The 13512-nt window shown below is 39.2% G+C and overlaps 1 protein-coding gene across 2 annotated transcripts; it reads left to right on the forward strand.

The window, feature by feature from the left end:
* Nucleotides 1-999: 999 nt before the first annotated feature.
* TRM10 (tRNA (guanine(9)-N1)-methyltransferase-like protein) lies at nt 1000-12955 on the forward strand. Of its 2 annotated transcripts, XR_016105032.1 has the most exons (4): nt 1016-1543; nt 11378-11737; nt 12110-12278; nt 12497-12955. XR_016105032.1 is itself a non-coding variant. In XM_088964747.1 (3 exons), the coding sequence occupies exons 1-3, from the start codon at nt 1121-1123 to the stop codon at nt 12704-12706; spliced, it is 993 nt and encodes a 330-aa protein (XP_088820873.1). In that variant the 5' UTR covers nt 1000-1120; the 3' UTR covers nt 12707-12955. The 2 variants fall into 2 exon arrangements, 1 of the variants encoding a protein (XP_088820873.1); XM_088964747.1 differs by lacking the exon at nt 12110-12278 and having other exon boundaries at nt 1000-1543.
* The last annotated feature ends 557 nt before the right edge of the window (nt 12956-13512 follow it).

Here is a 13512-nt window from a genome sequence, read left to right on the forward strand (position 1 = left end):
CATCGAATCGAATTATTAATCAAATGTAAATTCTAATCCAAATCTAGGTTAATCGAATTCGAAATCTAATTGGGTGTGGAACTCTTGGAGTTCAATGATGGCCCTAGTGGATAGGGCCCAAGCTAAGTAACTCCTAATAAGCTCAACTTGGAAGTTATATGCATATATGGTAAATATTATTATATAATATTTAGATAACAAATTTTATATTAATCTATATATATATATATAGAGAGAGAAAAATGTTATATACTTTTTATACCAGATTAGGATTAAATACAAATTTTAATTTAAAAAAATACCATAGTTTTATAATTAACACAAGCAAGTTTGTAGGCCCAGACAAATATTATTACACTTAAGGTGTAGGCTAGGTTGCACTCGGTTTGGTTTAGTCTAATTACGAATGTTACAATGTATGCAACTTGATTGGGTTGGGTTAGGATGAGGATCAATCAAAATTTAATCCAAAGTTTTAAACCTTAAGTTTGAACTTAGATTAATTTAATCATGACTAAAAAAGTTAACTATAGATTAATTTAATTGTGACTATAGCATAATTTTGTATATTTATTAATCTTTAAATGTTTTAAATATTTAAGTGGTATTTACAAAAAAATGGAACATTTAATATTAATAAAATAAAATAAATAAAATAGAATACTAACAAATAATATGAAAAAATAATTATTTTAGCGATAATTTATTATTTTTATTAAAATATATATATATATATATATATAATTAATCAAAATTACTAAATTACTAAAATATTTTTAGAAAAAATTGTTAAAATAAAAATTTAATTATTTTAACCAATATTACATTCTTTTTTAATTATAGATTTTGATTATTTCACTTTCCTTCATAAATCTCGTGCATCACACGGATCTCCGCTAACGCTCTAACACAAACTCCAACCCAACCCACATGTACGTACTAGAAAAAGCCAACCCACATTTCGGGTTGTAATCGGGCTAACCCGGCCCAAGTTCACGCGTGATAACCTGATAGGTTTCTCCGTTATCCCCCTTGACTCCCTCCATTCCTCAGTTTTGATAACATAGGCGAACACCTCTTTTCCCTTTCGCAGAATCCTGTTATTACACTGCATAAGCAAATGCTGGAATCAGTCCAAAATGAACAAAACACCTTTGACGGTCAATCGGACGACAACCCTCCTCAGTCTTCTGTTCCTCCACATCTGTCGAAAAATGCTCGGAAAAAGCTTTTGAAGCAGCAGAGGTTTGAAGCAAAGAAGGCAGAGAAGAAAGCCGCCATTAAAGAGCATAAGCAGAGGGAAGCGGAACGCAAGCGTCGGGAATGGGAGGAGAAACTTGCGACCCTATCCGAAGAGGAGAAAGCAAAGCTAATAGAGTCTCGAAGAGAGCTCAGAAAAGAGAGGATGGAGAAAGTATCGGGAGAGAGGGAGATGAAGATCGAGAGATTGAGGAGAGCCAAAGAAGAAGGTCAGAAGATTGTCGTTGATCTTGAGTTTTCCGATCTAATGGCGCCTAATGAAATTCACAGTCTTGTTCAACAGGTGTGGTTGTTTGCCCTAATTCTGCTATTTTTAGATTTAGTTTTCGATGGAATTATAGGATTGTATCAGAGTTTATGCTATTTCTACATCTTAGTACGGATGATTTATCCGCAGGATTAAGAATTCAATTGAACTCATGACTTCTTTAATGCTAAAGTTAATCACTCATTGTTGTTCGGTGTGTCACTGCATGCATATTATATATCACATTTCAAACGCATACTGCCCATAGTTTTTTATGTGGTTGTGTTTTTGCACGTATCACTGCAGTTCCCTTTGTTGCCTGTTACTGTCTCTCTACAAGGACATAACACTAACATGTGCATTTCCACGCATATGCGGATGCACATTTTTTTGTGCATCTGTGGTTGAAAATATGTTGATAGTGGAAGCATGTACATGCAAAACTGTCTATGTGGGTGGTATGCCAATAGCACTACAAGTCGCAGGATAATGATATTGCGAAGGTTAGCTGTATCCACTATTGTATTTTCCTTTTTTATGTGATGTGGAAGATATGATCAATTAGGCCATCTTTTTCCGGCCAGTGAAATCTCAAAAGCAATACATTACGTGTACTGGTCTGCTCTCACCCCTCATCCTCATCCAAAACCAATTTTTGATTGGTCATTGTTCCAAAACCATTTTTGTACCCAAAATATGCATTCTAGATGCATGGGGATCGTTTGAATGTAGTAGTTTTGCTGGGGATATATGTATCTTTTTTTTTGTTTGATAAATAACGAAAATTTTCAAGAAGTTCAGACCTTAGAGCTATGATTTCTAGATGTTTAGACTTTTCATCTAATCTATGGGGTTTGTGTTCTGTTTTCTGGAACGAGCCAGCCACTCTTCGTGTCCTCAAACTTATATTAAAAAAATCTATGAACCAACTCTCTTAGAGTTGGAACATTATTTGCAAGTCCAAGGAGGCTGGACCTTAGAGCTATGATTTCTAGATGTTTAGATATTTCATCTAATCTATGGGGTTTGTGTTCTGTTTTCTGGAACGAGCCAGCCACTCTTCGTGTCCTCAAACTTATATTAAAAAAATCTTTGAACCAACTCTCTTAGAGTTGGAACATTATTTGCAAGTCCAAGGAGGCTGGCTTGGGGCTGGGACATATATTTCATAGGAAAACAACTCTCTTAGGAAATTGGTTGTGGAGGTTCTCTCTAAAATAAAGAAATCCTCTTGACTGTGATCATAACCAACAAGCATGGAGACACATCAATAGTTGGAACTACAATCTTAATCCAATAGATAGCTGATAAAAAAAATCTTAATCCAGTAGATATTCCTTAGAAGAGTCTGGAGCGGCATTGCAAAATCTGTTTTTAGTCTTCCATTTCCTTTTATTATATGCGATTCAGATAATGGAAACTACATTAAATTGTTGATTTGTTTCTCAATGTGTGTTGGGGTAAACAGACCCCTTAGTGTTGCTTTTTTTTTGATGAATAACAGAAACTGAGCACCTCCCCTTGGTGTGAATAGGATGCCAGCCACTGTCACCTACCTTTGCCTTATCTTAACTATGTATACATCTCCCCTCCCTGACACCTAAGATACTGCATCTGGTTCCCCAATTCAACTGCTCTCTTTCCCTCCAAATCCTTCTTTAATGCTGTAGTATCCAAACCCTCCAGCCAGACCTTCTTAGAAAAGAAGCTTCAGTTTTCTGGGTTCCCCTTATGGTATACATACATACATATATTATCTGCTTACCTGCTTAGGCAAGATACCTGTAAGGTTTATCAAGAAATATCAACCACAGATTTTTCAAAAAAAAAAAAAAAAATCCACCACTGATGCATATCTCCTCAGATCTGCAGAATGTGTTCTTTGTTCATGGTCAATGGTCATCAAAAGTTTTGCAGCTTTTTTTTTTGAGAACAGATAAAGTAAAATATCATTAAAATAAGAAAACATGTACAACAAGAAGCTGTACACAGGGATTTACAGCACACTGCCGAAGCAGCCCTATACCTTCTAACCCTGATTTACAAAAAGATTATCATAATACTAAAACGAGAACTGAAATTTCTATCCCTAAACACCCTTTTTACAGAAAGCCAAGAGAAAAATTTGCCCACTATTTTCTGAAAAACTGAATCTGAAGAACTTCTTTTAAGCTTGCAGATTCTTGTGTTCTCTCCTGCCAGATGCACCAAATAACTGCTGCAGGAGTCATTTTCCATGCCAGTCTTCTTTTCTTGGATACCTCCCCTATATACCAGCCTTTTTTTTTTTTTATCAATACCTATATACCAGCCTTTCACAAAATCAGTTATCGATTCTGGACAGAAGCTTTTCACCTCAAAAAGATTCCAGACTTCAGACTAAACCTCAAAAGAAAATCTACTATGTAGCAGCAAGTGACTCACAGACTCCTAGTGCTCATCGCAGAGGACACAGTTAGTGGAGCTCAACTGCATACCTTTCCTCACCAAATTATCCCTGGTTAAGGTTTTATTCAAGTAGGCAGTCCACATGAAGGGGAACCTTTGTGGACACATTTTTGTGCCAAACAATCTTGATTGGAATTTTCTGCTCCTCTGATCTGGATAAAAAATTGAAGGACTTAACTGAAAATTTTCCAGAATTGTCCCCAACCCATAATCTTCTATCATCTCTTCCAAGTCCACTTGAATGCTATACAGCCTCTGCAGCAATTCCACCATTGCCTCTACTTCCCAGTCATTCAAGTGCCTTCTGAATTGAGGAACCCTAACCACTCTTCCATTTTGCACCTGCATATTCTGTCACACTTGCTTCTTTGTTTGATGCTACCTCATAAAGGAAATTGTAGATCTCCTTCAATGATCTGTCTCCACACCACATGTTCTTCCCAGAATTTTACTCTAAGTCCATCTCTGGTTTTGAACCTTGCCCCTTTTGAGAAAATATGATGCGCCTTCTCAACCCCTTTCCACACCGAGCACCCATAATTTTGATTTGAAGCACCCGACTCCCACCTTGAGCTGCTAATGCCATACCTTTGCCACCACCACTCTTCTCCAAAGACCTCCCTGGTTATTACCAAACCTCCAAAACCATTTGCCCAAGAGGGCAATGTTGACATCTCTCACCCTTCACACAACTAAACCTCCTTGAAATTTGGATTTGCATACCTTAATCCGGTTGACCAGGTTGTACCTTTTTTTCTCATCCTTCCACCCTCTCCACAAAAAATCTCTCATTTTCTTTTCTATAACATTTGCCACACCAGCCGGAATTGGATACAGAGATTGAAAAGGTTGGGGTGGAGGTACATACCTTCATCCAGTTTCTCCATTTTGAACCAAAATTCATTCTTTTTCAGTACATAGCAAGGGAACTGCTAGTTAACATGATCGTAAGCTTTCTCAAAGTCAACTTTGCACAATAAGGCAGCCTTTCCACCTCTTAGTCTAGAGTCAATTAGCTTGTCTGCAAAACCAAAACCCCATCCACTATAATTGTTCTTCCACAAAATCTCCTTGGTTATCTGAAATTATGCTCTGCAACACTGACTATGGTCTCTTCATGTTCTGAAACCATGCTTTGATCACAACACTGCTCATTTTCTCATGTCATGCTTGAGATAGGTTACTTTACTTGATATAGCTTTTTTTGTTATTATCTATGATTGGTGAACCTTATCACTTTGGACATGTTTCATATGCTGGTTTGCATTGAATTGGCAGGGATTAATGTGTTTCTTATATTGCATTACCATGCCTTTTTTCCCCCTTTAATGGATAGATATTGGTATCACTGGTATATGCCATCAGTAGGAATTTGTGGTCCCATATCCTATTTGTGGACTAGTTATCATGGATGTTATAGTTGAAAAACAGCCCACTTGATGTATGGAACTGTTTGAGATTAGATGCAAACCAGAAAATGAACAAATAAGAGAGGAAGAGAAGAGAGAGCTGGCGGCAATGAGTGTTAGAGAGTAAGAGGTTCGAACATAACCCCTCTCTAACACTCTAAACATCTTATTAATAAGTTAATCTTTGACAAATTACAGAGAGGCCCTTGAGTGAGCAGGAAAATACAAAAAAATAGAATATTACAGAGTATGGGCCCAGAATAAGGCCCAGGCTCACAACAGAGAGAGAAACATAACATAACATGAAATGACAGTCTATGGGCCATTCGGCCCATCTTCTCTACACTCCCCCTCAAGCTAAGCATAGATGTTAATCATGCCCAGCTTGCCAGTGTCATGTTGAAGCCTTGCCTTGGAAATGCCCTTGGTGAGAAAATCTGCCAATTGTCCTTCAGAAGTAATGAATGGAAGACACACTTCACCGGAGGAGACTCTTTCACGAATAAAGTGTCTATCAACCTCAATATGTTTGGTTCTATCATGTTGTACCGGGTTGTGAGCAATGTTGATGGCAGCCTGATTATCACAGTACAACATCATGGGTTTGTCATGATCTACCCCAAGTTCTTCCATTAAGGACCTTAGCCACAACAATTCCAAGACTCCATGTGCCATGGCTCTATATTCTGCTTCTGCGGAGGATCGAGCCACAACTGTTTGTTTCTTACTCCTCCAAGAGACAATATTACCAGCCACCAGACTGCAATACCCTGAAGTAGATCTTCTATCATCAATATTTCCAGCCCAATCAGCATCAATATAGGCTTCAAGTTTCAGATGACCATGTTTGGCAAATAGAATTCCTTTTCCTGGAGAGCCTTTCAGATAGCACAAAATCCGTTCTGCTGCTGCCATATGGGTATCTCTAGGAGCATGCATGAACTGGCTAATGCAACTGACAGCATACGCAATATCTGGCCAAGTCATGCACAGGTACAAAAGCTTCCCAAGAAGTCTCTGAAAGACCCCTTTGTCTTCCAACAAAGTTCCATCCAAAGCTGAAAGTTTGTGACTCATATCAATAGGAGTTGCAGCTGGTCTTGCACCCAATTTTCCAGTTTCAGACAACAAATCAAGGACATATTTCCTCTGGGAAATAAGAATCCCATCCCTGGATCTGGCAACTTCTATGCCAAGGAAATATCTCAACTCCCCTAGATCCTTAATCTCAAATTCTGTATGGAGGAAAGACTTAAGGCCCAGAATGCCTGAGGCATCATCACCAGTCACTATAATGTCATCAACATACACAATGAGATACACTGCTAGAGACCCACTTTTCTTCACAAAAAGAGTATGATCTGACTGTGTCTGAACATAGCCGAATATAACAAGTGCAGCTCTAAATCTCTCAAACCAGGCTCTAGGAGATTGTTTGAGGCCATAAAGAGATTTCTTCAGTTTACATACCTTTCCTTGCATATCTTTCCCATACATTCCTGGAGGAAGACACATGTAGACCTCCTCATGTAAGTCACCATTCAGAAATGCATTCTTTACATCTAACTGATAGAGAGGCCAATCAAAGTGAGCTGCCAGAGATAAAAGAACCCTCACAGATGTCATCTTAGCAACAGGGGTAAAAGTCTCCAGATAGTCAATCTCATATGTATGTGTGTAGCCCTTTGCAACAAGTCTGGCCTTGTACCTCTCAATAGTCCCATCTGCCCTGTATTTAATGGTAAAAACCCACTTGCATCCAACTGGATCCTTCCCTTCAGGCAAATCCACCACCTCCCAAGTACCATTTTCATGTAGAGCATCCATTTCAGCTTGCATGGCATCTCTCCATTCTGATACAGACCTAGGAATGGGGTTAGAAGCAACTGAAGAGAGGTAGGCACAATATGAAAGGGAAAAGAGGTCATAAGAAAGGTGTTTGGAAATGCAGTGTGCAGTGCACTTCCGCTTTCTTTTCCTAACTGCAATGGGGACATCAAGATCTGGGAAGGGGGATTCCAAGGGAGCTGAAGCAATACCTGTTATCTCATCTATGATTGGGAGGGTATGAGCCTCATCTGTTGTAAGGGAAACCACTTGCTCATTCCTGGATCTCTGCCTTTGATACACTTTGGGATTATGGGTAGGACGAGGAGGTAAAGAAATAGGAGCACTAGGACAAGAGGAATGAAGTGGCTGATCCTCCTTTGATTCATTTTGTGAGGATACAGATTTGTCAAGAGACTGAACTGGGACAGGAAGGGGAAGAGCAAAAACTTGTGACAGACTCTCCCCTTGTTGACAATGTCCTTCCTGAGAGGAACCATAAAAAGGAGAAAGTTCATCAAAGGTAACATCCATAGAGACATGTCTGGTGCCAGCCTTTGGATCAAAACAACAATAACCCTTTTGTGTGGGGGAGTAACCAAGGAAGATGCATTTGTGGGCTTTTGGTTCAAACTTGTGTCTCTGCACACTTGGAATGTAAACATAACAGGTACAACCAAACACACGAAGAGGAATTGGGAAGAGATCCTTATCTGGATGAAGAATACTGAAGGGGGATTTAAACCCTAAAACCCTGGATGGCATACGGTTTATGAGATAGGTAGCAGTAAGTACAGCATCACTCCAAAATCTTGTGGGAACATGTGAGGCAAATAAAAGGCTCCTTGCAACTTCAACAATATGTCTATTTTTCCTCTCAGCAACTTCATTTTGTTCAGGGGTTCTAACACAGGAACTTTGGTGAATAACCCCCATGTCAGTGAGATACAAGGATAAGCTCTTCTCAAAATACTCTTTTGCATTGTTAGATCTGAAAACCTTAATTCTAATACCAAATTGAGTTAAAACAAACTCATGAAATTGCCTCACAAGTCTCGGGACTTCGTCTTGGGATTTCATTAAGTATATCCAAGTGAATGTAGAAAAGTCATCAATAAACAGGATAAAGTATTTGTAGCCCCCCATAGAGGATAAGTGGTAAGGCCCCCACACATCAGAGTGTACAATATGAAAAAGAAAAGATGATTTTTTATTGCTCACAGGGTAATTTTTTCTACAATGCTTTGACAACTGACATGACTCACAATTGAGACTGGACACACTGACTCCCTTAAACAGTTTGGGAAGCAAATGACTTAAAGCAGAAAAAGGTAAATGACCCAACCGACAATGACTCAACATAATTTGACTGACAGATGCTAAAGAAGTAGAACCAAAAGCAACATTCTTGGGATGATCAAAGCATTGGCCAGGGGTGTCGAGCAAGTATATTCCATTCGCTTCATGGCCACTCCCAATCACCTTCCGAGACTTTAGGTCCTGAAACACACAGTGAGAAGGGAAAAATGTTACACAACAATTCAATGACTTGGTCAAGCTATTTACAGATAACAAATTGGTATTTAACTTAGGTACATGAAGAGTGGAAGATAAGAGTAAAGAGTCTGTAAGTTTGACAGTTCCCTTGCCAGAAATAGGGGCAAGAGAACCATCAGCTAAGGTGATTTTGTCACGAGTAGGAAGCAAATCATATGACACAAACAAAGTGGAAAGGTTGGTCTTGTGATCAGAAGCACCTGAGTCAATGATCCAAGGGGTCTTGGGATTACCTGAGGTAGATGCATGGTTAGCAGAAGCCCTTATACCTGAGTGAGCAAATGCAGTGGTGGTTGGACTTCCAGAAGGGTTGGATGATGAAGTTACACCTTCAAACTGGCTGATCATCCTTCCAAACTTCTCATATTCAGCTTTCATGGCTGCCAATTGTGCACTTGCAGATTCAAACTCTGTATTTGTACTTGTGGCTGTATGTGCACTTCCTGTCTTTCTACTGTCATTCTTCTTCTGGAATCGGATAGGGACAAGACTGGGGTGCAATTTCCAGCACTTGTCCTTAGTGTGTTTCGGCTTCTTGCAATATTCACACACCACCTCCTTCTTTCCTGTGCCACTGGGAGCTCCTGTAACCCCTTTGGGTTTGATTCCCATGTTTGCAAAATGATCATTGATACTGACCCCTTGAACCTGCACTTGCCTCCTACTTTCTTCACTGCTGACCAAAGTATATGCTTGAGACAATGAAACATCTTCCTTGGACAAGATGTTTTGCTTTGTAATGTCATATTCAGAATTCAGCCCTGTCAAGAACTCAAAGACCCTATTCCTTTCCACCAATTTCCTATATGTTTCAGCATCCTTAGGAGTATCCCATGTCACGGCCTCTATCAAATCAATCTCTTGCCATATAGATTTTAGGGTTGAGAAGTATGCTGCAAGTTACTTCTCCCCCTGTCTTAGATTCTTCACATCACTTCTCAGTTTGTAAGCTCTGGCAACATTCAACTTCTGGGAGTAAGTTTCTGCAACACTATCCCAGATTTCTTTAGCCGAGTTCATCCACAGATAATGCTGACTAATCTGTGGCTGCATTGAGTTCACAAGCCACCCAATCACTGTGTAGTTTTCTTGTACCCATCTCTCATAAGATGGATCATCCTCCTGAGGAGCTTTCTTGCTCCCAGAAATAAAACCCCATTTTCCTTTGCTACAAATATGGATTTTCACTGATTGTGACCAAGCCAAGTAGTTGGTCCCATCAAGCTTAACTGTAGTTACAGCCAGCATAGAATCAGTTGGGGTTCCCAAAATCTGTCCATATTCAGCAGCATTCTTGTTTTCAAGGCTTGGGAAATCCATCATGTAAAGGCTCCAATTAGGATTTTAATAGGTTTCTCAAGGTACTGGGGTCTTGATGAGTTTAGTTTGAGTTGAATAGGCAACAACAACTAGCTCACAGAATCAGTTCAGACTTGATAACTGTGACAGTCCAGTTCGGTGGTAGTTTTTTCTTTACTGTTTCACCTTTTAAAGGACACCCAACAAACCTCCAATCACAAGGTATTTCAGGTTCTCAACAGCGGTTGTTCCAAAGAGAAGAAAACAGGGCCACAGTCCTTAAGAGACCTTTTGTCGAACACTCAGTGTGCAGTAGTTAACAGCCTACTGTTAACTAGAAGAAATCACTTCAAGGTGTTCAGTATAGGTCCAAGAAGAGGCTGGGATGAAGATGAGACTAGTGCCACTTAGTTTTAGATCAATTTCAGCAGCTCGGCAGTCCAATAATCAGTCGAATAGCACTTTCAAAACAACCTAGAAAAACAGTCCAGCAACAGTGGGCCGAATGTATGTGGGCTTTGAATGCTTTAATAGTCCTCCCAAACAACAAAAATAACTCAGCAAAGGACTGAGAAAAGACTTACATCAAGAGAGTCTCTAGTTTGAACTATAAACCAGGTCGAACACTTGTTCTCTGAGATAATTTCGAAAGTCCTTTTCTCTGATTTCAAATCAGGCCAAACAACTTGCTCTCTGATTCTTCCTGGTCACCGAACCCTTCTCCAAGTGTATAGAAACTTGGGCACCCTCCAATGACCTCCAAGAACCAGGCGGATGACTGTAAACTTTCAGCCCTAGAACCTCCTCATGTAGTTGGCTGAACTAGAACCACATGAGGGACACGCCAAGCAATGGCCCGCTCTGATACCAAGTTGAAAAACAGCCCACTTGATGTATGGAACTGTTTGAGATTAGATGCAAACCAGAAAATGAACAAACAGGAGAGGAAGAGAAGAGAGAGCTGGCGGCAATGAGTGTTAGAGAGTAAGAGGTTCGAACATAACCCCTCTCTAACACTCTAAACATCTTATTAATAAGTTAATCTTTGACAAATTACAGAGAGGCCCTTGAGTGAGCAGGAAAATACAAAAAAACAGAATATTACAGAGTATGGGCCCAGAATAAGGCCCAGGCCCACAACAGAGAGAGAAACATAACATAACATGAAATGACAGTCTATGGGCCATTCGGCCCATCTTCTCTACTGTTATCAACTTTTCTTTTGTTGACTAAACTAGTAAATAAAATATCTATCATTAGTTAACCAATTGTTGTAAGCATCTACTCTAATTATTTTTAGACATAATTAATTGACTGAAGAAACTTGCAGATCATGTATTGTTATGCAGTGAATGGAAAATGTCCTTTGCCATGTCATCTCTGGCTGACTGGATGTAGAGGAGAAATGGAGACCCAACTACAAAGGCTCCCAGGATTCGATAAGTGGGTAATTGAGAAGGAGACTAGGTCATATATTGAAGCCCTGCAAGATCAGAAAGAAAATCTTGTCTATCTCACTGCAGATGCAGAAACTGTGCTGGATGAACTTGATCCAAGGAAAATATACATTATTGGTGGTTTGGTGGATCGAAACAGATGGAAAGGCATTACCCTGAAAAAAGCACAGGAGCAGGGGATTCAGACTGCAAAACTTCCTATTGGGAGTTACTTGAAGATGTCAAGTTCCCAGGTACTGATCCAGTCAGTCCTTTCCCTCATAGAAGTTGACTATTTAGAATGCCACTGCTTATTAGAACATAAGACTTGATGCCGTTGGAGTGGGCAGAATCTCATATATATTTCTTTTTTTGGTTGTTGAGGACACTTTTATTGGATAAATCTACCTAAGGTTTCTTGTTAATTTATTGAATGATAGTTATTTAGAGTTTTAATGAACACAATAAAAGCTACATTGGCCTTTCTTTATATTCTTTCTTAATTTTAAAATATCCATGAAAAGGTTGTTAAGCTTTCTATTTGCTAACCTATGCAAAATAGAAAAACTTTTCCTGGTGGTCATCCACGTTCCTTTGCTAAGACAACCTCATTGTAATTTTGGCAGAATGGCATACCCAATGTGGTCGTCCATCAGATAGTTGACCTTCCTGGATTGGTTGCTTTGTTTGACCTTCCATGTCAGCTGTATAATACACAGCATCGGATTTCTTTTTAATTGCAAGCTATTGAAATTTAAAATTTCCATTACAAGGAAGTTCAGAAAGTGCTTTGGGGTGAGTAGATTTGCTTCCTAGGCTCAATCTCTTTGTACATGATTCCACTACCAAATCCATCCAAACAAATAGCCCACGAATTTTTATCTTGTTAAAACTTAAAAATTGTGTTATCTAACCGGGGTTCTATACTTGGCTGTTGCCAGTCTAGGAATTTGTTTGCTGTTATCTCAATATAGTTTCATCAGTAATTTTTCCCATTTATGTGGATGAAGCAGGTGCTTACTGTGAACCAAGTGGTTGAGATACTGCTCAAATTCTTGGAAACGAGAGATTGGAAGATGTCATTCTTTCAGGTAGTTCCCCAGAGGAAAAGATGTGAAGCTGAAGCAGAAGTTTGGGTAAAAGAAGACACTGGCGAAGATGGGTGCAGTGAGAGAAAAAAGAAGTGTATAGAACAATCCTCTCATGGAGAGGAAATTTGCTAACATGATCCTTTGCTTACGTTGTGCAATGAAACATATTTCCTAACTATCATTTGGTCCTCTCAACTTGATGCAACACGTATACAGGAAGTTGATCCCCCCAAAAGTGAAAATGTAAGAGGAATATTTTCATTGGTGGAGAAAGTAGAATTTGGTTAGAAGTAGGGTTATTTTCAGAGTAGTCAATACATTTTTGTTTAATGGGTTAACTGTGCGTGGACTTTAACAGGAAAAATTTGTTTTTCATATCAATTCCCAGTAAGACTTCGTTCGAGTTGATAGTGATAGTTCGTTATAGGTGTTTGTGTGCTACATATTTGTATTTTACTATTTTATATATATTTTTGGAAATGGAAACGGTGCTGTGCGTCACTGCGTTGTTACGTAGTGGTACAAGTACAACTCAACCTTCAGCATACATGGAAGGAACCTGATCATGTTCTTTTGGGTATATTTGGACGCTTCAAGTCCAAATCCTGTTGAGACAAACCTCGATCTGGTTTGTCTTGGTCCGTATCAGGCAATCAGGACTCAGGAGAATTTCTCACATTTCAATTCCCATGTGTGGTTTTTAAAGCTGCCGAAGTTTAATGAATTTTTTTGTGAAGTTTCAGTTTCGTTCAGGTAAACATAAGAAAAAAAATCAGATATTTCTAATAGTTTTGGCCAATTTTTCTAAGACAAGAATTAGCTGAAACTTCGGTGTACATTCGGAGGAAGTTCGGAAAACTAGAGGTGTAAATGGGGTCGTGTCGCCCGTGGCCTGGCATGACGGTCTGTGAGCCGTGTCAGGCCTAGCACGACCAAAC

The sequence above is a fragment of the Nelumbo lutea genome, chromosome 1, assembly GCF_056320005.1.
Source record: "Nelumbo lutea isolate HS-2025 chromosome 1, American lotus-T2T, whole genome shotgun sequence".
Taxonomy (NCBI): Eukaryota; Viridiplantae; Streptophyta; class Magnoliopsida; order Proteales; family Nelumbonaceae; genus Nelumbo; species Nelumbo lutea.

Coding starts and splice junctions, on each gene's coding strand:
- TRM10 (XM_088964747.1), top strand. CDS start 1,121: ATGCTGGAATCAGTCCAAAATGAACAAAACACCTTTGACGGTCAATCG. Junction 1,544..11,377: donor TTCACAGTCTTGTTCAACAG/GTGTGGTTGTTT, acceptor AGAAACTTGCAG/ATCATGTATTGTTATGCAGT. Junction 11,738..12,496: donor TGAAGATGTCAAGTTCCCAG/GTACTGATCCAG, acceptor TGGATGAAGCAG/GTGCTTACTGTGAACCAAGT.